At 41.8% G+C, this 25,000-nt stretch overlaps 1 protein-coding gene across 1 annotated transcript in view; it reads left to right on the forward strand.

Annotated features, from left to right (window-relative positions):
* Positions 1–25,000, forward strand: part of CELSR1 (cadherin EGF LAG seven-pass G-type receptor 1) — a 2,549,932-nt gene that overhangs the window by 1,950,771 nt on the left and 574,161 nt on the right. Inside the window, exon 10 of the mRNA XM_044088384.1 lies at positions 24,243–24,428. Coding sequence (XP_043944319.1) covers positions 24,243–24,428 — 186 coding nt within the window. The remainder of the gene's footprint in view (positions 1–24,242; positions 24,429–25,000) is intronic.

The following is a 25,000-nucleotide window of genomic DNA, read 5'->3' on the forward strand; positions in this document are numbered from 1 at the left end:
GAGGTAATAAGAGATCTGGGGACCCAGATAGATAGTAATGTGGCCCATCTAATTACTAAGGGGTTCGCATATAGAAATAAAGAGGTTATAGTGCCCCTCTACTCGTCATCAGACCCATCATAGAGTACAATGCCCCATTTAGGATGTACCTCACAAGACTTCCAACAGCTTGAAAGACCACAAAAGATCCTCACCAAAAGGATTACTGGCCTCAAACATATGTCCTATGCAGCCCGACTGAAAAAACTCCGGCTGTACTCAGTGGCATATTGCTTACTCAGAGGTGATCTCTGCCTGACTTACAAAGCCATGTCCAACTCAGAATTGATGGACATGCTCCATCTAAAGAAATCTAAGTCACTGCGAGCCACGCGCTCTAGTGAGCTAAACCTCGCCACAACAATAAATAGAACATGCTGGAGGGATAGATTCCTGTCACAGAGACTCCCCATGCTTTAGAACAAAATTCCTAACTACATTATGCAGAGGCCCTCACTAACACTCAAGACAAGCCTTGACGAGTGGATGTGTAACAGAAAGTACACCCCCACCCCTGGGATTACTTCATTGTCTCTGCCTGACAGAGGCTCAGTTAATTAATCAATGGGGCGGCGAAAGCCGACACACTCTGGATAGGCTTATAAATGCCCTCGGGCAAATAGCCTAGTACCTCCCTATGAACCTATGACATATGCTGCAGGATCAGAGGGCAAGGCTATTTCAAAGCAGACAGTTTCAAAGTGGATAAGCCACTGCATCCGTTTCTGCTACTTACACCATGGTAAACCTTTGCCCAAGGGCATTATGTCTCATTCCACCAGAGCTGCAGCTACTTCAGCAGCCTTTCTAAGGGGAGTACCAACCAAAGACATTCTAGAGGCTGCTACTTGGAGTTCTCTTCACACCTTTACAAAGCATTATCATTTGCCTCTTTACTCTAAATCCAGAGCAGGCTTTGCCACTGCAGTTCGGCAGGGCTTTATAGCCGCTCCCAATGCTGTTTAGATCCAGCCCCTCAACCATAGCTTTGGGATTCTACCCAAAATGTAATGACTGCAGTAGTGAAACACGAAGAACATAGTACAGTTGTGTACACTTACCATAAATGTAGATGTTCGAGTGTATTCACTGTTGCAGTCCAAGTTACCCTCCCGCCATCCCCCTGTCATTCTGGATTTTATCTTTCCTTCTCTATCTTCTACAACCTATGTGGTGTATTTGCTTGTAGATGAAGGTAAAGTTTATATTGGTGCATGTTTATATATATATATATATATATATATATATATATATCTATATCTATCTATATATATATCTATATATATATATATATCTATCTATCTATCTATATATATATATATATATATATATATATATATATATATATATATAATGTTCATCATGTGTCACTGTTGCAGTCATTACACTTGGGTTATCCTGCTGGCAAGCTACCCACAGTCGGCCAGAATTCCAAAGTCTAGGTCCGGCGTCGGTTGCTGTCACCCCTTCACTGACGTCAGTGCACCAGGGGTATAATAGATGCAACCGATGCCATTTTCTTCTGTCTGTCTTGCTGCGCGGTGCCCGAAGCCAAAGCATTTCACAAGTGCCAGTCGGCCGACTCCTGAGATTTTCGAAATCGAATTTCAGAACCGAAGTCTTCAATAAAGTTAAGTACCCTGTTGGGGAAACTTTTTCTTGCTCCAGACCGATGTCAGTAAAAGTTAACAATTGTATTTCTTGTGGGAAGCAAATACCTCATAAGGACTTTCATTCTTATTGCATTCCTTGCCTAGGCCCTTACCACGACATTATTAGTTGTCGGTTTTGTGCTAGATTCAACAAACGCGCTATTAAGCGTCGGATTGATTTTGCTTTACATTACTTTGGCCGAAGGTTTAACTACATAATGCCGTCGGAACAACCGACGACCGGATTTCATAAAAAGCGTAAAGACAAGGAAAAAGACAGGCATCCGAGGTCCAAAACCGACGGCAAAGCTTCTTCTAGGCCAGTCGCTGGTTCTCAGTGAGGTGCTTTCACAGCCCCTGACACCCGCTACCTCAGAGCCACAGGCCGTACCCAACTCCCATGTGTAGACACCTAGACCTCTGGAAACTCAAGGTATTAGGCCTGCGGAAACTATTCCCTCAGATGGGTCCGGAGCCACTGAGCAGGCATCGGCTTTTGAGGGTGTTTTCAGACCTTCACAACTTACTATTAAGTCCACTACAGCAGCCAAGGCAAAGTCAAAAACACCATTAAAGACAAGGAAACAAGTACAGCATTCTCCTGGACAATCATCCATGCCAAAGAAACAGATGCTTAAAATGGCCGGGGAGATCGGAGGCTCCCATCCCCCCTCCTGATAAAAGGCCTAGGCAAGACATTGACTATGACTATGACTCCTCTGACCAGGTTTCTATTTCCTCTGATTCCTCTTCAGATCAGGGATATTCTCTCCCTCCCTATGAGGACTCTGATGCAGAAGAATCTATGCCTTCAGCCTTCTCCACCTGAGGATTATTCTTTTGGGGAAACCTTGCACACCATGAGGGAGCATTTCCATTGGGAGAGCCAGGATTATTCAGAATCCAAGAAAAGGCTCAGGGACTTTCTTTTATTGCCTCAGCACAGGCCCCTGGCTATCCCCCCCTGTGCTTTATATTGTTGATGATGTTTTTTTCTGAATCCAGTCTGTTTCCTGATTCTTTACCCCCTGCTCCAGTCAAGCCAGACAGGTACTACAGGGTCCCTGACTCTCATAAATTTCTTTATAAAAACCCTGCTGCTGACCCAGAAACTATTTCTCAGGGTCCCAAAGGGGTTAAGGCTTCCACTGCAAAAAATCCTGTCCCCTCTGATAGGGATTCTAGAGCTCTGGATAGATGGGGGGGGGGGGAGTTTATACTTCTGCTACTTTAGCTGTAAGGGCTTTAAACTACCAGTTTCACATGCTTAAATATCAACAATACCTCATGTCTTTGTTAAAATAGAAAATGGTTACAAACTCAGAATGTCCTGACAATAAGGAAATGCAGGATTTATTGCATGCAGCTGAACAAGTGAGAAAGCATACTCTGCAATGTGGTTTTGATTCATTAGAGGCTTCTTGCAGAGCCGCAGTTACAGGCTCTGTCATTCGAAGGCATGCTTGGTTGAAAGAACAAAGTTTACCTGAACATGTTAAAGTAAAATTATTGGATGCTCTACTATAGCATGATACTTTGTTTGGTGTTAAGGCAGAAGAGGTGTTAAAAAAAATGGAGAATAAAGCAAAATCAATGCAGACAGTAAAGGATTTCTTACAGGTACAACCACCTAGGTTTAGCAGAAACTGGCCTTCAAAAAATTGGTCAGACAGGCCACAAAGAGGCAGATACAGATGCCCAAGAGGCAGATATCAGCCCCAAAGCTCATACAGACCTAAACAATGGGGTGCTTCAGCCCCCAAAGGAGGAGAAGACAAATCACAACCTTATAGGAAACAGTCGCAATGACTTTCCCCTACAAATGCCAATCTCTTACCTTTTGGCAGCACCCTTAGTGGGAAAGCTAGCACTTTTCTCACAAAATTGGCACATGATCACCCAGGACAAATGGGTACTAAATATTGTTTCTCAGGGTTACAGGTTCTACTTTCACACCCTTCCAAAATCAAAAGGTATGCCGGACTTGCCACAAAATCAATGGGCAGAGGCACAAAAACAAATTTCTGCTCTCATGGACATGAGAGCTATTCAAAGAGTACCACAACAAGAACAGGGACAAGGATTTTACTCAAGACTTTTCCTGGTACCCAGAAAGGACAAAGCCTGGAGACCAATACTGAACCTGTCAGTCCTAAATACTTTCCTGGATGTTCCAAAATTCAAAATGTTAACACTACAGAGGCTTGGTTAGTTACTTTGGACCTCAAGGAGGCATACCTGCATGTCCCAATCAGACAATCTTGCAGAAGATGCCTCAGATTCATAGCTGGCTCAATGCATTACCAATTCTCTGCACTGCACTTTGGCTTATGGCGCCTAGGGTCTTCACAAAATGCCTGGTACCAATAATTCCATTTTGCAGACAAAAAGGAATTCAGATATATCCCTACTTGGGCGACTGCCGTATTCAAGCAGAGAGCAAGGGCATTCTACTAAAGCATCTGGCGTTTGTAAAAAGATTACTAATTTGCCTAGGGTACACAGTAAACGAAAAGAAATCAAAACTAGTGCCCTCTCAAGAGATAATATTCCTGGGTGCAAGCTTAAATACAACTGCCCAGATGGCTTATCTCATGCCAGACAAGCAAAGGCAACTGACTCATTACTTTCAAATGATGGCAACAAAGACCCAGCTCCCTGCAAGAAAAATTCTGCAGGCCTTGGGCTTTCATGGCATCCTGCATTCTACTAATACCATATGCAAGACTGCATATGAGGAAATTACAATGGTATCTAAAAAGTGTTTGGACTCAACATTGCCACAGCCTGGAAACAATAATAACTCTAATTCCCTGCCTGCAACAGGAGTTTCGATGGTGGGCACTGGCCTGTCACCACAACAAGGGACAGCCTTTTACCTTACCTACAGCCAGGCAGACAATAAAACAGATGCATCGGATTATGCGTGGGAGGCACACATGGCAGGAAAATGTATTCAGGGCACATGGCCATAGGAACAAATGCATCTTCACATCAATCAAAAAGAGATGCTAGCTGTACAGAATGCCCCGACAGCCTTCAAGGATCTACTACATCCAGGACAACTATTACTAAAGACGGACAACACCACAGTAATGTGGTACGTAAACAAGCAAGGGGGCACACGTTCCTACCCCCTCTGCAGGCAAGCCATGACTTTGTGGAACACAGCACTGATCTATCAAGTACATCTGCAAGCACAATTCCTGCCAGGAATGAAAAATACACTTGCAGACGAACTAAACAGAAATCTCATGGATCCTCATGAATGGAAACTAAATCCACAGGTCTTCAGCATGATAACAAGGAAATGGGGACGCCCATACATAGATCTTTTTGACTCCCCTCACAACTGCCTACTACAGAGATTCTGCACAAGACCTTAATCACTCACAAGCATGGAAAGTGGATGCTCTATCATTCAGCTGGAAAACCCTGACAGTTTATGCCTTTCCTCCACTGCCTCTTCTTCCCAAGGTACTCCTAAAAGTCAGACAAGAGAAGCCAAAAATGATCCTGATTGCCCCAGACTGGCCATGCCAGCACTGGTACCCAATCCTAAAGAGCTTGTCTCAAGGCCCAGCCTGGCCTTTACCTCAAATTCCTCATCTTCTGACTCAACAAAACAATCAGATTCTGCACAGTCAACTCAGAACCTTAAATCTGGCAGCATGGCTGTTATGGATGTCATTTTAGAAGCCAGGAGGCCCAGCACTAGGAAATCTTATGCAGAAAAATGGAAAAGATTCTGTGCTTGGAACCAGGCACCAAGTACTCAAACTACTTGTTCCAAATATACCTCAGATTTTACAATACCTAACTGAGATGCTGGACAAAGGCCTATCCTTCTCATCAATTAAGATCCATGCCTCTGCCATTTCATCTCATTACAATACGGAACCTCCTATTTTCTCTCATCCACTACTAAGACAGTTTTTCAGAGGGGCAAAAAACATAAGACCCCCAAGGAGGGCGCCAACACCTACTTGGGACCTCAATTTTGTTTTAGAAAAACTCACACTGCCTCCTTTTGCCCCAGCCAGTACAGTTGATATAAAATTCTTATCATGGAAGACTGCTCTGCTCCTAGCAATAACCTCAGCAAGAAGAGTCTCAGAGTTACAGGCATTAATGGCAGTAGAACCTTTCATCAGGACAGGGTCTCTCTAAGGGCAAACCCAACATTTATGCCAAAGGTAGTATCCAGTGTGGCTCTCAACCAAACCATTAATTTGCCAACATTCTATCCAAATCCCCAGAATAAAGGGGAGAGACTTCTGCACGCTTTGGACATACACAGACAGCTACGATTCTACTTGGACAAAACAAAAGCTTTCAGAAAGACTGAGCAACTGTTTGTAGCTTATGCTGCAGGATCACAAGGAAAACCTATCTCGAAACAGACTATTTCAAAATGGATAGGACACTGCATTCGCTTCTGCTATTCACAACATGGCAAGTCAGTGCCTAAGGGCATTAGGCCACATTCTACCAGAGCAGCAGCCACTTCAGCAGCCTTCCTTAGAGGAGTACCAACCAAAGACATTTTAGAGGCTGCAACCTGGAGTTCAGTGCACACTTTCACCAAGCACTACCACTTACCTCTACTCTAAATCCAGAGCAGGCTTTGCCACTGCAGTTCTGCAGGGCCTCATAGCCTCTCCTAAACCTATTTAGACCCAGCCACCCAACCTCAGCTTTGGGATTCAACCCAAGTGTAATGACTGCAACAGTGAAACACAATGAACATAGTACAGTTGTGTACATACCATAAATGTAGATGTTCGAGTGTATTCACTGTTGCAGTCCAGGTTGCCCACCCACCATCCTCCTTTTTCTTTGCTGGGACTTTTCTGTACTTCTCACTTCTATACAACCTATGTGGTGTATTTGCTTGTAGATGAAGGAAATGTTTATTTTAGTACATGCTTGTTTCTTGGCATAATTTTTTCATCCTACCTATTTAGGGGCACCTGAAATCTGGGGCAAGAAAAACTGAAGAAAATGGCGTCTGTTGCATCTTTTATACCCCTGGCGCACTGACGTCAGGGAAGGGGAGACAGCAACCGACACCAGACATAGACTTTGGAATTCTGGCCGACTGTGGGTAGCCTGCCAGCAGGATAACCCAAGTGTAATGACTGCAACAGTGAATACACTCGAACATCTACATTTATGATAGGTACACAACTGTACTTTTTTTTGCTACCTTTTTGGGGGCACCTGACATCGGGGGCAAGAAAAACTAAAGAAAATGGCGTTGGCTGCATGTTTTCTACCCCTGACGACCTGACATCATGGAAGAGGAGACAGCAACCGACGCAGGACCAAAGACTTTGGAATTCAGGCCGACTGAGGGCAACTTGCCAGCAGATTACCCAAATGTAATGACTGCAACAGTGAATACACTCGGACATCTACATTTATGTTAAGTGTACACAACTGTACTTTCTTGATCCATTATAGTACATGTAAATACATATTAGGAAGGCCCAAAACCTCCTTAATCTTAATACTTAGACCAGTTTTGGCCAAAAGCCTTTGTCAGTGTCATCAAACAACCAATGGGTGTTCCTTTATATATAAAAGCAGTTACCCTGGTCACCAATTCAAAATCTCCAGCAATTAATCACCTAACTGTTCCAAAAACCCCAAGTAAAAAATGAACATACCTAATAATAATAATAAAAAAATATATATATATATATATATATATATATATATATACCCACCATATAGGACAACTAACATAAATCTTTACAGGTGTTCATTCAGACCGGGGGGAATAACCCACCCAGTCTAATTATCCATGCTTTTTCTTTTTTGTTTAAAAATTTATTCGAACTAGTTTTATTAAATCTAAGGCTACCAACATTATCAGTAACAGTAAAGTGAAAATTGGCCGTGTTATGAACCTTTGTGTGTTTATAAAGTGCATTGGTAATAACTTTGTTTCTTATATTCCAAATGTTCAGAAATCCGCAGTTTGAGTGATCTAGACGTTTGTCCAATATAAAAAGCAGAGCAATGGCAAACAGCCAGATACATTACCCAGTTACTACTGCAATTGGCAAATGTCTGAATCTCAAAAACACGTTTAGTATTTGTAGTGGTGAATTCCTTAGTTTTGAGAACATATCTATAAAAACTACAATGTTCACAAGGGAAACATCCAAATAATCTTCTACCATCCAATGTACGCTGAATCTTCTCATTGGAAAAAGGATATTTTTTATAGAAACTGAAATGTCCACCTAAAGTGATACCCCTATGAAAGGAAAAAGCACATCTGTTATCTAGTGTTTGCCCCAAATACTCATCAGATAACGGAATATCCCAGTGTCGTTGGAGCATATTAGTCAACTGTTTAGTGTTCCTACCAAATGTAGGTTGGAACTAGATCCTTGGCCAAATATCCCCGTTCCATAAACCTCCTAGTTAGATCTTCATTAAATTGGGCATAATCCACTTCTTTGGAGCATATGCATCTAATCCTCATATACTGGGATTTAGGAATATTTTTAACAATATGTCCTGGATGACAGCTGTTTCATATAGACTACTCAGAGGCGATCTCTGCCTTGCATGCAAAGCAATCTCTAACCCTACATTATTGGAAATGCTGCATATCTATAAGTCAAATGGTACACGGGTTACTCACTCTAAAGACCTTAACTTGGTATGTGGCATTAATAGAACCTGCGGGAGGAACAGACTTGTCTCCCCGACGTTACCCCACCTTTAGAACAGACTCCCACTTCATGTCAAACAGAACATCTTATTGGCCCTCTTCAGATGCAGTCTGGACGATTGGATGGGTTATTGTAAATTCTTCCCAGGGGTTCTCCCTGTGTCCCTCTTGGACAGTGGCAATAGGTGCTGATCGTGGAAATAAGGATAGAACTTAGCTAGGCTTGTAAGGACCCTAGGGCCATTAGCCTAGCAACTTCCTATGAGCCTGTGATCCTATGTTTGCAACTGAAATTGTGTTGCTATGATTTTCATTTATATAAATGTCTGATTGCCTATGTCATACATAATTTAATAAAGATGTTTCTTGTTTAAAAGGAAATAATTACACATTCATTTGCTAATTAGATTACATTTATATGAAAGTAGAGGAAACTGTTGTAGTATAAAAGATGCTTATGCATTAGTAGACGTTGAACAGAGCATTTAAAGAGGTGTATTAGTTGGTTTGTCAGATCAGTACTAGATCATGTAATCAGTGCTTAGAAATTCACAGAAAGAAGGAACTAGCTAGGGCAAAAAATGTTAATTTTGTAGTTAAGAGGTGGGGTGTAAAGCAAGTTCAGAGACAAATTATATACAAGGCAATCATAAGGTTTATATTAGAAGTAGAGTGTTGGGGTGAGTAGTGAAACAAAGTAAAGTTTATAGCTGGAAGATATAAGGAAAACTGTTCAAGTATTGGTGAAGAATGATTGTGTGGTATAGGATTCTAAATGCAAAGAAATGGTGGCCACGGTGGTACAGCGGTTAGCGTTGTTGCCTCACAGCAAGAGTTTCTTCGGTTCGATTCTCGGCCGGAGTTCCTTCTGTGCGGAGTCTGCATCTCCTCCCTGCGGCTGCGTAAATGATTAAAGACATGCATGTAGGTGCGTGCGTGCGTGAATGGGTGTGCCTTCTGTGAAGGTTGGGCGTCAGGCTGGCAACTCGGCACTGTAAAAATCCACTGCCAATCATTAGCGGACCGGAGTTCCGCTGTGGCGACCTCTAACCGGGAAAAGCCAAAAAGACATTGCTTTTTTGGTTTGATGATATGGCAAGCTGAAGCTAACAGTGACATCTATCCTGAAGATGCACATGACCAGAGCCATTAATTTGATAGGTGAAGTTTTAGTTGTGTTTTAAATAAGTTTGCATTCTGAATGGATTTCAGTGGTAGTGGAATGTGGATCCCATAGTTTAGCTACATTATTTCAATACAGAGAATCATCTGCAGTATTTAAATGATTTGGTTAAAGTGAATAGTGATTTTTCTCTAGAGCATAAAATTATATTGGGAAAATAGTGGTGGTCTAAGCTGTTAAGGGCTGGGTAGTTGTTGGTGTTATACAGAAGCCTGTGTATTGTAGTTAGCTGACAGAGAGTGAGAGGTGATGTGGTAGATGTCCTGACTGAAGTCCGTGTTGCAGTATTCCTGACATATGCAGTTGTAACCATTGACATCTGGCTGGGATACTGAAGTTTTTCCTTCCCTAGGTCTTACATCTGACACATGACCTCAGTTTGTATGCATTGGGGTATGTAGATGGACAAGTGTGGATCCTTAAAAGATATCTTGCCACTGGCCTGAATGCAGGTAGTGCATCTGTCAGACTGATCACCATTTGGTCATTGGTACCTCTGCTCCAGTTGCTTACCCAGATGAATGTCTCATTGGGAAAACTTCTTTTTTGCTTGCACTATTTTTGTTGAAAATTGTTAGATGTCAGCTAGGAGGGGTAAGTGTGAGTGCAGAAGGCAGATTCCATACAAATATTTAAATACCAAGTGTCTGTTTTGCCTAGGCCTGGAATTCGATCACAAATCTTGCTTAGTCTGTCAATCGTTGATTCCTAAAACCCTTTAGTCAAGTCTTTCCTCATTACCTGACTCAACATCTTAAATGCTTGGCCCATTTCCAGATGTCCCATTTCAGCAGAAGAAAAAGCTAAAGACGCATAGAATGGATTCAGAGTTCAGTGGTTCAGACTCTAGATGTACCCACTGAGGTTCCAGAACCCACAGTACACCAGGTTGCATCTCAGTTGACCCCATCAGAGGCCAGTATGGCTCCTGAGGCCTTACAAACTGTTGATATGTCTGATGAAACTTGACTCATCATCTCCAAAGGCTCTCACAACATCCCTGATATTTCAATTAGGGAAGAGATCCCAGGCTCTGTAATACATGTTAGGGTTCTGAACCTCTGCATCTCATCCAGATAGATACCGCAATCAAAAAGAAAAAAAAAACAGAAGACTGGGCATGTAGTCTCTCCCTCCACAGCTGGGAAAAAGGAATGGATAGATTTCTCACAGGGGTTGTTCTTATCTGTTATGTCTTTCAAACCTCCCTTCTTTAGGTTTCCACAAACACAGGCTACTCCTCAAAATCCTGCTTTGGTTTCCTGTTCCTCTGAGGAAGAACAAGACTACGATTCAGACCATTCACTAGGTTACTCCCCTCAGCTGCACTTTCCTGGACAAATCTTTTTTGATGAAGAGGACTCCCTGTCTCCTGACTGTTTATAGAAATATGTTTTTACTTTGCTAGTACTATTTGACAGCTGTTTAAGTAATAAAATTAAGTCACAGTATAATAGAAAGAGTTTTTGATACTGATTAAAGTCTGCTTGAGAAAACATACCAACTTCTGGTGATAAACAGGTTGAGTATTCCACTTGACATCCATAACCAGAAGTCCATTAATGGCATGCAGTGGTGGAATCAGTCTTAAAATGTGTCTTGTATACCAGAATGTTTCACTTCTGCTTCTACCATTCTGGAATGATTTTAAAAATAGTGAATTCCTCAACAATAGTGAGTCCAAATGGTCCACTGGCTAGGTCCCAGATGATGCTGCTAGAAATGCACCACAGTGAATCCATGTATTTCTAAACATTTTGATTAAGTTTCTTATTATAACCAGTTATGTCTTCTTGAAATGGATCTTATGGAGTTCATCTCTCAGCCTTTCCTTTTGCAGTGAATTTTTGAAATCCTTTTGTCAAACCCCTAAACTGATTATGATCAGTAGTGGCCTGTTCATTACCTTCTGATATGTGCTGTCCCTCTGGTAGTAATGAGTGCATCTTTAAGGCTGCTGTTAGATATTGATTAGTAAATGCAGTTAATGTGTTGTATATCTGTATATTACTTCATCCTGTTCAGTCATTTTTTTGTCTGTGTTTTCATTGCATGTTTCTACACTGCTGTCCCTGACATATCTAGCTAACAGTTTGTCCTTTTACATGCTTGGTTTGAAGATGGCACATCAGTAACCTGAGATGTAGTGCTAGATGTCATAGCTTAAGCTAGGCTAAATAAAATGAAGGAGCAAAGTCCCAGCTTAGAAACACTTCAGTGAATCAAGTGTCAGAATAGCATCGATGTATTTATTTGTTTGCCTTCCTGGTTATGTACTGACACGACTGCACTCAACTGAAATTAGGATTTCATCTGTATTGTGCCAATTCTGGAAACCTTGTAGTTTTGTTAATATCTTCATTCTAATTTCATCCCATTTACACACACTATTTATATGTGATCAAAGGAATGATTCCTGTTGCTACTGTTTAATTTCCATCACTGTTAATCTTTACTTTACCTCTACTGTTTTGGAAAGCCAAGTCTTTGTTGATAGAATTAATCCATGAAGACCATTTTCAGTCATGAGTTCAGCTTCCAGGCCATACGCAAATGAGGTAAAAGTGCAGTTATTGCATGCTACTAAATACAGTACAGTAAGAGTGTTCATAAGAGTGTTCAGAGAGAATAATGCCTTCTGGCTAAATGCCACAAAGGTACATTTAGCTTGGCAAAGGATTAGCTAACTGATCATACAAAGCTAATGTGCTTCACAGCAACAACATGTAGTAAAATAAGTATGGTGCCTTTGGTTACCAGTACAAAGTAGAACCATAATGTGTGTCAGCACCTTTATTTTTCAAAATTACTATTCTGGGCTACTTCCCACCATTAAAATCCACACTCACTGTAAATGAACCCCTTCACAGTCTTAAGAGGTAGGCGGGATGACAGCGTTGTACTAGTGAGGCCTGGAAATGTAGTCCAACTACATGAAATCATCTCCCTTCTGAAGTCGGACTGCAAAATATCCTTCTTGTCTTCAAAACTGAAGTGCAAGAACACTTTCAGGAGGAATGTCAAAGCAAATAATTTTGCGGTATAGGGATAATACATAAAGTTGCATTCACTTCCTTTACATAATGTAACAGTTACTACTTCAATAGCTATTTGTTGACATGATATTAACTGTCATTTTGTTTGGCATGCTAACAGCTACCAATGAAGATTTTACAACTAAACAGTATTGTAATCCTGTAAATAATGTACATATGATAGACATTTCTACTACATGTGTATTGTTCATGTTTATGAATCACTGTCACATTTTTTGTCCTATATTGTCATGTCTTTTTATGGTTATGACCATCTATTGTGCCTTCTGTGTTGAATCTGCTCCTCTGTGAGCCCAAGTCATAGCTGAAAAGGATCAATAGACCAACCCCCCTACCCATTTAACAGATTACAAATAAAGAAATGATTGGATGGCTGGATACTGTATAGTCGTAATAAAAAGTATTATGCAGAGACAGAAGGATAGAGTAGGGAGAAAGAAAAGCTTGGAAGGAAGGGTTAAGGTGCTTGAAAGAAAAGAGACTGGATGTGGAAATAGACTGGAGCCAGTAAACAACAGTGACTAGTATTAGGTGACATTCTTATGTCACAGAAAAGAAATTTCCAGAAATTGATCTCTAGACTCAATAATTCCTTTTCTCTAATAGCAAGTTTATAAAAGGGAGCAGAGGAACTGTTTTGGAAGTTCGCAGATGAGTTTAGGGTTTAAGGATTGATATTAAAGAAGTGTTTGGTTTACTTGAGGGATCAGTAGGTAAAATTTACATCTTTTTTTCTTCTTCAGTGATACCGTAATCAACATTTTTAGCAGTATCACAGTAATATTGTACTTCTTTTAGAACTCTGATAGTACATGTCAAAAACGTAATGTGGATGTAAATATACAACAATGAGTAATCTTTCTGTATAACTTGGCTTAATTAGTGCTATTTGTATGGCTTCATTCAACAAGTGCCTTGTCCTTTTTTATCTGTTTTTACAAATGCAGGAATGTCTACATTTGCCAGAACTGTTTCCCCAAAATCTACTTTGTTGGAAACTGCATCTCTTGGAATTATATGTTTTGCCCCTTTTACTATAGAGTTGGTTATATATGTAAATGGGGAGGGGGTAGAGGTTTTGTACCAAGGAAGCAAAAATGAATGGAAAATTCAGGAAAAGTATATACTTCAGCAAAACTGTGCTCTGGGAAATGTAATGAATTCCCCAGAAAAGTGCTAATGTCTTCTATTTTAAATCTCTTAATCAGATATCTCTTTAAATTATTAATCTGAAGTGGTTAACTTCATTTTATCTGCAACCTGTGGGTAAACGGATCTGTATCGGATCTGAGCCGGCAGCTTTTTTTCTAGCATCTGCTCCAAGCTCCGAGCTCCTCCCCTTACCCACAATGCCCTACCATCTCCTATCTTCCCCCAGATCTTGTTTGCCGCGCCAGTAGTGTGCATCGTGGTCTCCTTTGCTTTGAGCAAAAAAAGGGATAGTAAGTGGAAACTTTTGTCTATATCTGGTGTGCTTGTGTAGGATTACCCTTCCTCCCCTTCTGTATTAGCGCGTTGATCGTTAGTGTAAAAAAAAAAAAAAAAAAAAAAGTTTTGTTGGTAATAGAGTAGTTCTCAGGCCTGCCCTTCCCCTACTTGTGTGTGTGTTTTTTTGTGGGAAGGTAGTATCCTTGCCTTTGAACACAGGACTATGGCTGATCAGCCAAAGCCTGAATTCAAAAAATGTACAGAGTGTGGTCATAAGCTTTCCCCTGCTGATGGTCACACTCTGTGTGTGATATGTCTAGGAGTAGCACATCTATCCACCCAGTGTGCTATTTGTTCAGGCTTCAACCCCAGGGCCCTTAGGGATCGTAAGGCCAAGCTAGTCACCAAAGACCTTCTCCCAGTTGCCATGCTGGATTCTGCCTCGGCCTATAGTACACCCCCCCCCCCCAGACAGGGTCTCATCCTCCCTCTTCGTCTGGCGATGGGTCCTCTAAGGACAGATCTTTGGTCAGTGAGGCTGACAAAGATAAAGAGAAGGAAAAGGAAAGACACAGAGAAGAAAGGGAGAAAAAGAAAGACAGGCATCGCAAGAGATCCCCAGACAGGGAGCTCTTTCTCAGCCCTCCATCCAAGACCAAGAGGCCTGTTTCTCCTCGGCTCCGGTCACCACATTTCTCACCAGAGCCGTTGGAACTTTCGGACCCAAGGCCCTCCAACCCTCTGTGCAGACCAGCCAGATCCAAGTCAGTGGCCTCTTCGAGGTCGACTCGGAGCCTATCGGAAATGGATATGGACAGGATGATGCGGAGATTTCTTCAGACCCAAATTCAGATGGGAGTCTTGCCAGGTCCCTCTCCCTCTGGAGCGGCGACCTCCATGCCTCTTTTCCACCTCATCTCTCCCTCCCCGATCCGTGCTTTGGGGCTTTTGGATCCGAGGTTCTTCGGAGCTGGTAGCTCGGCACCGATGGTTCCTCCACCCTCGACTCCGGCTGTTACCTTGAGTTCCTCTGATCCGAGCTGCTCGGACCCAAGTGACTCTTGGAGCCTCAGACAGGGAGTTGGACCCGGGGGAATGGATTCTTCGGCTCCGACCCTTTCAGACCCGATCCGTTCCCTCGGACCTCAGGCTACCCTGTCATCTGCCCCGGTCCCCACTTCGGATCCAGAGAGGACTTCTCCTTTGGCCTTTGAAGTGGTGGAGAGGGTTCTCTCCCAGGGATTGAGACCACAGCCCATTCTCTCGGATACCACCCAGGCCCCCTGGATTTGGCGATGACTCCCTTCATCCTGTCTCAGGGACAGCCTGTGCCAGAGGATCCCCAGGTCATTTTCCGTGAGGAAACCCCTGCGGCTCGTGGATCCCCTTCTGCAAGTCCTACTGAAGAGGGCCACTGCAAGTGCAAGTGCAAAAGGAGGCACATGGACTCTCCCCCGAGTCCCTCATCACTGACACTGACTTTGATGAAGAAGAAGGTTCCCCCTGGTCACCTTCCGAAGACGTCTCCTTTGGAGAAATTATGGAAGTCTGCCAGAGGGGAGGTTGGTCAGCCCCAAAACCTTCTGGGGATGAGTCAGTGTTCCTGGAGGCCTTTGGCATGGGCCCATCTGCTTCTTGGGTGTCCCCGCCAGCAGACCCCTTGGTGGACCTCATCACCATAAGGGCATGGAAGGAGCCCGACATCGCAGAGCCCATCCATAAACGTCCTAACAAGGTCTTATCTCCTCCTTCGGATAGACAACCTTGGTTGAAAGGAGCCCCAGTTGATGCTATGTTGGTCGCAGCGGCAACAAGGAAGCAACTAGCACAGGAGAGTTCCTTAGTCCACCCTCCAGAAAAGGAATCCAGGTCGGTGGATAGGTTTGGGAAGCGCGTATACTCTTCAGTGACGTTTTATATCCGTGCGCTGAATTATTTGGCATATGTGATTCGACTTCAGCGAGACCTTGCTTCGGAATTCACTGAGTCTCCCCCAGAGTCTTTATCGCCGCAGGACAAACAGCTGTTTTCGGCGAAAATGTCTACTCTGAAATCGGTCTCGAATACACGCCAAGGAAAGAGCAGCTAGAGCGGCTGGGACAGGCATAGCCATGAGACGTCATGCCTGGCTCAGATTGTGTCAGTTCGCGGACCCTTTCAAGGCGTTGTTTATCAGCACTCCCTACAATGACTCTTCCCTCTTTGGGAAGACAGTTTGTGACACACTGGTCCAGAGCGAAAAGGATGGGAAGACTTTGTTTGCCGTCGGAGTCCGCTTCTCTAACCCTCAGTGGTCCTTCTCTAGGAATCAAAGAGGGCAGAAGAAGATGTGGTTCCGAAAATCTCAGTTTTCCCGGGATACTCAGAACAGCTATTCCCCCAGAGACAGAGGGGGACAAGATCGACACCAACCCAGAGGTAGAGGGAGTGCCAGGAATTTCGGGTCTAGGGAACCTTTTTCTGATAAACCCGGTCAGCAGCCCTGAGGGGTTGCCCGACTGTCCTACTCTGGAGGCAGTGGGTGGACGATTGTCCTTACACCCAGCGGCATGGGAGTCCGTTACGACAGATCGCTGGGTTCTTCAGATAATATCCAGAGGTTACTCTATTCCTTTCATTGCCCCTCCAAACATTACAAGACGCCTCCTGAATGTTCCACCTGCTCACAGGGAGCCCGCAGCTCTAGAGGTTTCAAAGCTGCTTATCAAACGAGCCATCGAAAAGGTTCCCCCTGATCAGTCCAGATTAGGTGTCTACTCAAGGTTCTTTTTGGTGCCAAAAAAGACGGGGGACCTCAGGCCCATACTAGACCTGTCCACATTAAACCTGTCAGTAGCAAAACAGAAATTCCGGATGGTCACTCTACAGTCCATTCTACCTCATCTCCGAGAGTGCGACTGGATGTGCTCGTTAGACCTTCAGGATGCTTACTACCACATCAAAATACACAGAAGTTCCAGGAGGTTTCTGCGCTTCCGGCTGGGAGCCAGTCACTTTCAGTTCAGGGCCCTACCCTTTGGTCTCACCACAGCCCCCAGGGTGTTCACCAAGGTAATGGCAGTTGTAGCAGCCCACCTGATGCTTCAGGGTATTCAGGTGTTTCCTTACCTGGACGACTGGCTCTTTGCTGCGCATAACAAGCATCACTTGTGTCTGGCCCGAGATTATTTCATTCTATTAGCAGACACACTAGGAATTAGTCAATGTTCACAAATCCCATGTGCAAGCAGTACAAATTCTAGACTTCATTGGGGCACAGTTAGTTGCAGATGAAGGTATTCCTAACTCCAGACAGGATTCTACATCTCAGGGGCCACATAGCTCAGATAGCGAACTCCCAGTCTTCAAAAGCGAGCGAGGTTCTCCGGGCTCTGGCCTCCATGGCTCATATCTATTCTCCCGTATGCACGTCTTCACATGTGGGTTCTTCAGTGGACTCTGGCGGTCCAGTGGTCCTGGCTAGACTTACCCATGGAATTTCCGATCAAGATCAGCCACGTCTGCAGGACATCTCTTCTTTGGTGGTTAACGTCACCGGAGAGATCAACAGGACGTCCATTTGCATCAACCCTAGTCCAAACCACAGTGACCACGGACACCTCCCAACTCGGGTGGGGGGGGCACTGTTTGGGAAGGACAGTCCACGGCACATGGTCCCAAACAGAGACCAATTTGCACATAACTGTTCTAGAGATGAGGGCAGTGCTTTTAGCATTGGAAACCTTTCACACAGTCCTCCCTCTCGGATTGATTGCAATTCAGTCAGACAACATGCCGGTCGTCTGGTATATCAACAAGCAGGGGGGAACCAGATCCTACCCTCTATGTCGCGAGGTCATGAGAGTTTGGGAATGGGCAGTTTCCACTGGTCGGTGTCTGATAGCAATGCACATCCTGGGGCACTCCAACATTTTAGCGGACAGATTGAGCCGGGCCATTCTGATGCCCTACAAGTGGTTTCTGAAACAGTCAGTAGCGGAGGAGATTTTCCGGGCATGGAGTCAGCTTTGCTGCAATCTCTTCGCATCTCCTTCCAACGTGAAGTGCAGCGAGTTCTTCGCTCTGATTCCCTCACCAGGGGAAGTCCCCAGAGACACTCTAGTCTGTGCTTGGCCCCCTGGGCTTCTGTATGCTTATCCCCCATTGCCACTCATTCCGAAGTTTCTTCAGAAAGCTTGCCAACTATGGTGCAAAGTGATCCTCTTTGTCCTGTTCTGGCCTTGTCAAGTTTGGTTCCCATTCCTTTGGTCTCATCTATTAGCTCCCCCGTGGGTTCTGGATCCCTGCCCGGATCTAATTTCCCATCCGTCTGGGACACGTCCACCCGATCTGGGTAGCCTCAAGCTTACAGCTTGGTTGCTCCAGTTCCGTTAATCGCCAGGACTCTCAGTCTTTTTTCCCAGGTCAAATCAATTCTAGTGGCCTCTCTTAAAGATTCCACTAGAAAATTATATTGCAGTAAATGGAAGCGCTTTTCCATTTGGGCTTCACAGAGAGAAATAGATCCCTTTACAGCTCCTGTTCCAGCAGTGTCGGCCTTCCTGTCTAGTATTTTCAGCAAGGAGCTAGCTCCTCCACAGTGAAAGTACAACTGGCAGCCATTTCCAGTTTTCACGTTGGCGAAGACAACATTGCCTTAGCCTGCTCTAGGCTGTGTAAGGCTTTTCTCAAAGGTACTTTTCTGCTACGGCCCCCTGTCAAGCATTCCGTACCTCCTTGGGACCTTACTTTTGTTTTACAGGCATTGGTTGCCCCTCCTTTCGAATCCGCAGTGTCGGTGGACTTAAAATTTTTGTCCTGGAAGACAGCTTTCCTAGTAGCCATCAGTTCGGCTAGGAGAGTTTCTGAGCTTCAAGCTTTGTCTGCCGTGCCTCCATATTTGGTCTTCCATAAGGATAGGGTTTCCCCTCCGTACTAACCCTTCCTTCTTACCTAAAGTGGCATCTGAAGCAAACATAAACCTGTCCATTAATCTGCCCGTTTTCTTTCCCAACTTTCAAAATAAAGGTGAATACAAACTCATAGATAGGTTCACTTTTATCTTCATAGAACGAAGTCTTTCTGCAAGACTGACCAATTGTTTCTTTCTTTTTCCAAAGCATTTATGGGAAAAGCTATTTCTAAAGTTTCTTTAGTCAGATGGATCACTCTTTGCATTTCACATGCTTACAAAGCAAAAGATTTATTACCTCCTGGTATAGTTAAGGCTCACTCTACCAGGTCCATGGCGACGTCTGCTGCTTTTTGGTCCAGGGTACCTTTGGACGATATCTGCGCAGCAGCGACATGGCCCAATTCACATATCTTCATTTCCCATTACAAATTGGATCTGATTTCAAGGGGTAGAGCATCCTTTGGCTCTGCGGTGCTCAGGAATATCCCTCCTTAAGGGCCTCCCAGGATCGGAGTAGCTGGGGACTCTGTCCCACAGGTTGCAGATAAAATGAAGTTAACTACTTCAGATAAAGAAGTTATGTACTCACCATAACGTTCCATCTGAGTAGTTATACTTCATTTTTCTGCAACATTCCCTCCCTCCATCCACCGGACCTTATCCTGTTTTCAGGTTGATTATTGGGTTGAGTTGCGTATATATTGTTAGTTGCAGCAAACTCGATCTGAGGGAAGATAGGAGATGGTAGGGCATTATGGCTAAGGGGAGGAGCTTGGAGCAGATGCTAGAAAAAAAGTTGCCGGCTCGGATCCGATACGGATCCGTATACCCACAGGTTGCAGAAAAATGAAGTATAACTACTCAGATGGAACGTTATGGTGAGTACATAACTTCTTTTTTTTTTAAAACACGTTCTGCTTTATTAATTTCTCCAGTTTTAGAAGAAGAATTATGTCAACTGATGGTCTTGTCACCACAGTAGTTTCAGCATGTGGCTGGAGAAGAGCTAGTCCATTGTATTGATGATATGTCTATGACAAAGTCTTGTCATTTGTTGTAATTAAAATGGAGAATTGTGAAGATGCATAACTGCTGAAGCTTGTCTGAAAGTGTTATTTCAAGACATTTAACCAAACAGTTATGTCTGATTCTTTATACTTAAAGGTTATAGCCTGTGACTTGTTGAAAGTGTTAGATTAGTGCAGTTCCAGTAAATGAGCTGGTACTGCGATATTAAATCTAAAACTTCTAAAATATGAATACTATTACATTTGTATACATTTATCAGGATGTGTATTATATTTAAATGAAGAAGAAACCTGTTAAGGCTAGCTTTCTGTTTTATATGGTATGTATTACAGGACTGACTTCTCTTGCTTACTAATGGTCAATGAAGAAGGATATTTTAACACTGACTTATTACAACTGAACAAGTCGTACAGCTTGAAATAAATCAGAAAACAAACTGGGAAAAAAAACAATAAAGTATGCGCTAGACCAAGGTGCATTCAAATGGAAAAATGTATTACAAATAAAAAAAATAAAATAAGTGCTTTTGTCCAGGATAATACCTGTACTTCATCAAACAAATGACAAGACAATAGTAAATGACATCCTTATATACACTCTCCCAAAATGCAACTTCAATAACCTGTGTCACATGGTTAATTAATAAATTAATTTCACAAAAAGCAGCAGATTACACTGAAAAAACACTGTTAAAGAACATAAATAATGAATGTAAGAATATAATTGTCAGTAAAAAGTAAATAGATGAGTATTTGAATATTTAAATATGTGAGGATATGTGAATGAATTAGACTTTATAATGAATATTAGATTGTTAAAAATAATTTTACAACATTAGAAAATGCAACATTGAAAACAAAATCAATAAAATGCTAAGTAAAAATATGTATAGTTAATGGAAGCATAAAATCCAACATAAATACATTAACAGATTTATAAATATTTTAACATGTGTTGATATATTGCTACTAAAATTGTATAAAATTAGTTATAAAATTGGATATGAAATTAGTTATAAAATTTCATCTTTACAAAAGTGCTTGTATTAAGGAATGTAGTATTTAAAGATCCTTATCTCATAAGGCTACTTAGTTTAAGTATGCATGCTATGGGGAACATTTCATTAAATCCTGGATACCTGAATGCATCACATCTTAGCTGCCACAACAATTCATATTTCTCCAGTCGTAAAGAGGTTGAGACACCTCTGATATTTGTGTCAACTCTATCAATTACTCTGAATTCAAAAACATGTTCTGGAGAATTAATACTGTGTTTAGCCAAAGCATTCTTGACCTTTTATTCTTGATAGCGTATAGGTGTTTATACATCCTATCCCTAAGTCTCCTGTCAGATTTACCAATATAAAAAACAGGGCACATTTTACACTGAGCTAGGTAGATGATGCTACGGGTATTGTAATCAGTGGTCAAAGGGCAGCTGGTCAGAGCTGCCAGAATGGTATCCAATTTCAATGATTTTCTAGGTGAATGCCAGTTCCTTAAAGATATGTTTCTTAAACGTGGCTACCCACAGTCCCTACTAGAAGATACTATCAAGGAGGTTATATCCAAGAGATCAATGGGGTTTTTTAAAGCTATTCTGAATGATTCTTTATCTTTCCATGAGAACGACTATAGCCCCCTGAGTGTGCATATTAGTAGACTAACTAATAATTTGTCTACAGATTTTTCTACTAGACTTGTTACCCCATTTTGTAATGAAGCGTATGTAATACAACGTATAATATATAAGAACTGGGATTTGATATCAGCAGATGCTAACGTACAGGATAACTTACCAAGTAAACCCAGAATTGTATTCAAGAGGGGTATTAATTTAAAGACCATGTTAGAACAGAAGAGAACAGACAACACAAGGACTAAAGGCATGTTCAAATGCGAATGTTGTCCCTATTGCAAACATGTCAGTACAGGACTTGCTTTCATGATTAAGACATTAGATTTTCATGCACGGGTAGGTTTAACTGTAATACCCGTAGCATCATCTACCTAGCTCAGTGTAAAATGTGCCCTATTTTTTATATTGGTAAATCTGACAGGAGACTTAGGGATAAGGATGTATGAACACCTATATGCTATCAAGAATAAAAAGGTCGAGAATGCTTTGGCTAAACACTGTTAATTCTCCAGAACATATTTTTGAATTCAGAGTAATTGATAAGAGTTGACACAAGTATTAGAGGTGGGCCAACCTCTTTACAATTGGAGAAATGTGAATAATTGTAGCAGCTAAGATGTGATGCATTCAGGTATCCAGGAATTAATGAAGTATGCTCCATAGCATGCACATTTAAACTAAGGAGCCTTATAAGATAAGGATTTTTAAATACTACATTCCTTGATACAAGCACCTTTGTAAGGATGAACTTTTATAACTAATTTCATAACCAAGTTTATACAATTTTAGTAGCCATATATCAACACATGTTAATATATTTATAAATCTGTTAATGTATTTATGTTGGATTTTATGCTTCCATTAACTATACATATTTTTACTTAGCATTTTATTGATTTTATTTTCAATGTTGCATTTTCTAATGTTGCAAAATTATTTTTTAACAATCTAATATTCATTAGAAAGTCTTTAATTCATTCACATATCTTCACATATTTAAATATTCATATATTTATTTACTGACATAGTTATATTCTTACATTCAGATTTATGTTCTTTAACAGTGTTCTTTCAGTGTAATCTGCTGCTTTTTGTGAAATTAATTTATTAATTAACCATGCGACAGAGGTTATTGGAGTTGTATAAGGATGTCATTTAGTATTGTCTTGTCATTTGTCTGATGAAGTACAGGTATTACCCTGTATGAAAGCGCTTACTTTATTTTACTTTTTTTATTTGTAAAAAATGTTTCCATTTGAATGCACCTTGGTCTAGCGCAAGTTGTACAGCTTGAAACATTCCCCTGTGAAATGTAGGCAGCAGTGATTTACTATTTCATGTTTTGGGTCTTTACTTTTGGGTGGCATAGGATTAACTTCCTGCACACAAATGGCCCATCCGTTCCTCCACTGGGGTGAGAGTCCTTTGGCCTGCTTGATCCCCAATGGAGGGAAGACTCAGCTGTTGAGCAACAAATAAGATTGCTGACCATGCAGACTTTCCTTTCCTCAATCTCTCAGTAGCTTGCATGGTCCACAATTGCTGCCCTCAGGAGGTGGAATCATGCTAATGTACATAGGCTCGTAGGTGAATACTAGGCTAACTGCCTTTAAGGGCCATTCAAAGTTTAGCCATTAACCAGGGTTAGAATTGAACCCTGTACTTTATGCCTCTGAGGTGATGATCTTAACCATTGTCTCACCCATGCAAAACTGCAGGGCACCACTGTGCAACATGGACTCACAAAGCTGTCTACTGTGGATGATAAATATGCAGGTATCATCAGTGCAGCCATCCAAACTGCTTCCTTCCCCCAGGATAGTTGAGTTGGTACCATCTTCCCACTACAGTTCTCCACCACTCAGTACCTCCAAGAGCCATGCTGCTATCCAGAAATATGTTTGGATGTCTTGACAGTTCACAGACATTGTTTTACGCCCAGTACTGTTTACATGCTTGTGAATTGTTGAGCAATTATACAGCTTGGTTTTCTGCAGTGGTACAAAACAAAACCTCTAAACCACTTCCTTACTCACAAAGAGCATAATGTCATTCTTATTCTTCAGCCTTTCTGTGATTATTTTACAGTGTCCTCATAAGTGACATTCCCAGTGCTGTTACATAGTCATTTGCTATCTGCAAGGATTTGACAGGCATATAAAAGTCATTAATTGAGCATATATAAGTTATCAAACCAAAGAAAGGTTTAGGTACTTTAAGACCGTGTCTTATCCTTTCTGATCACCTCATTTCTCCTTTCATTTGTGTGTGTTATATTTTTGATGAATTAGTAAAGGATACAAAAACTTTTTAAGATACACTCTATATAAATATTCCTGTCAGATTCTGAGGTATTATTTTGTGTGCAAATGTCACCTTTTCAATTTCTGCATGAACAGCAGAAAATGGTTGCTCACTTTTGCATTTAGTTAATATAGTTCCACTACACCATTGTGCAACGGAGTAAAGCAAACAGCAGTGATGCTTGCACAGAATGTTGGCATTTTGGCAACTTGATGTCACTGGACCAAGCACCTGAAGGAGATTATTTTGGAAATAAGTGCCTTTTTTACTCTGGACTTACGTAAGCTATGAAATGTCATGATTCTTTACATCTCTTTCTTTGCAGATAACAAATAGGAGTATACATTTTGAAGTGTTCAGTGGAATTATCCAGCTGGCCAACTTAAAAATGACCCAGGTACGGGTGAATGATGGTGAATGGCATCATTTATTAGTAGAACTGAAGAGCGCTAAAGATGGTAAGGACATCAAATACCTGGCAACCTTATCCTTGGATTACGGCATGTACCAGGTAAGACAGCTTTTGATGTCTTGTGTCTAGTTTATTTGGCCTTACTTTAGAAAACCATTATTAGCAGATGGGGAACTGTTCTGTCACTTGTAAGGCCTTACTTTTTTTTCTATAGAATGCTAGAATGCCACTAAAGGCCTTGTACAATATCTTGTCCTCCTGCTTTTGCCTTATTCATCAATCTCATTGCATTTTTCATGCTTGTGTGCACGGCAGTCACATCCTTCATGAAGAAATTTTTGCTCTATTTGACTTTGAAACTGTTCAGTCCATATTCACAGCATGACTCCTCCTGCATCATTTTTTCCTAAAATTTCACCTTTCTATATTTTGTTAATTACTAGAAATTACATTAACATTTATGTCACATCTCATCGCCCAACAGTACATGTATACTGTTTGATATATTCACTGGAAACATTTGTTTACTGTCATCTGAACAGAGGAAAACTTCCACTGATATAGGGTAGATTGTCATGTTAACTTAGGCGTACATCTACCTCATTTAACTACATTCCTCTCTTCTTTGCATATTTTTCTTCGACGTGCATGCCTCCTAGGTACCCTTGTAT

The sequence above is a fragment of the Protopterus annectens genome, chromosome 11.part0, assembly GCF_019279795.1.
Source record: "Protopterus annectens isolate FY-2018-M chromosome 11.part0, PAN1.0, whole genome shotgun sequence".
Classification (NCBI taxonomy): Eukaryota; Metazoa; Chordata; order Ceratodontiformes; family Protopteridae; genus Protopterus; species Protopterus annectens.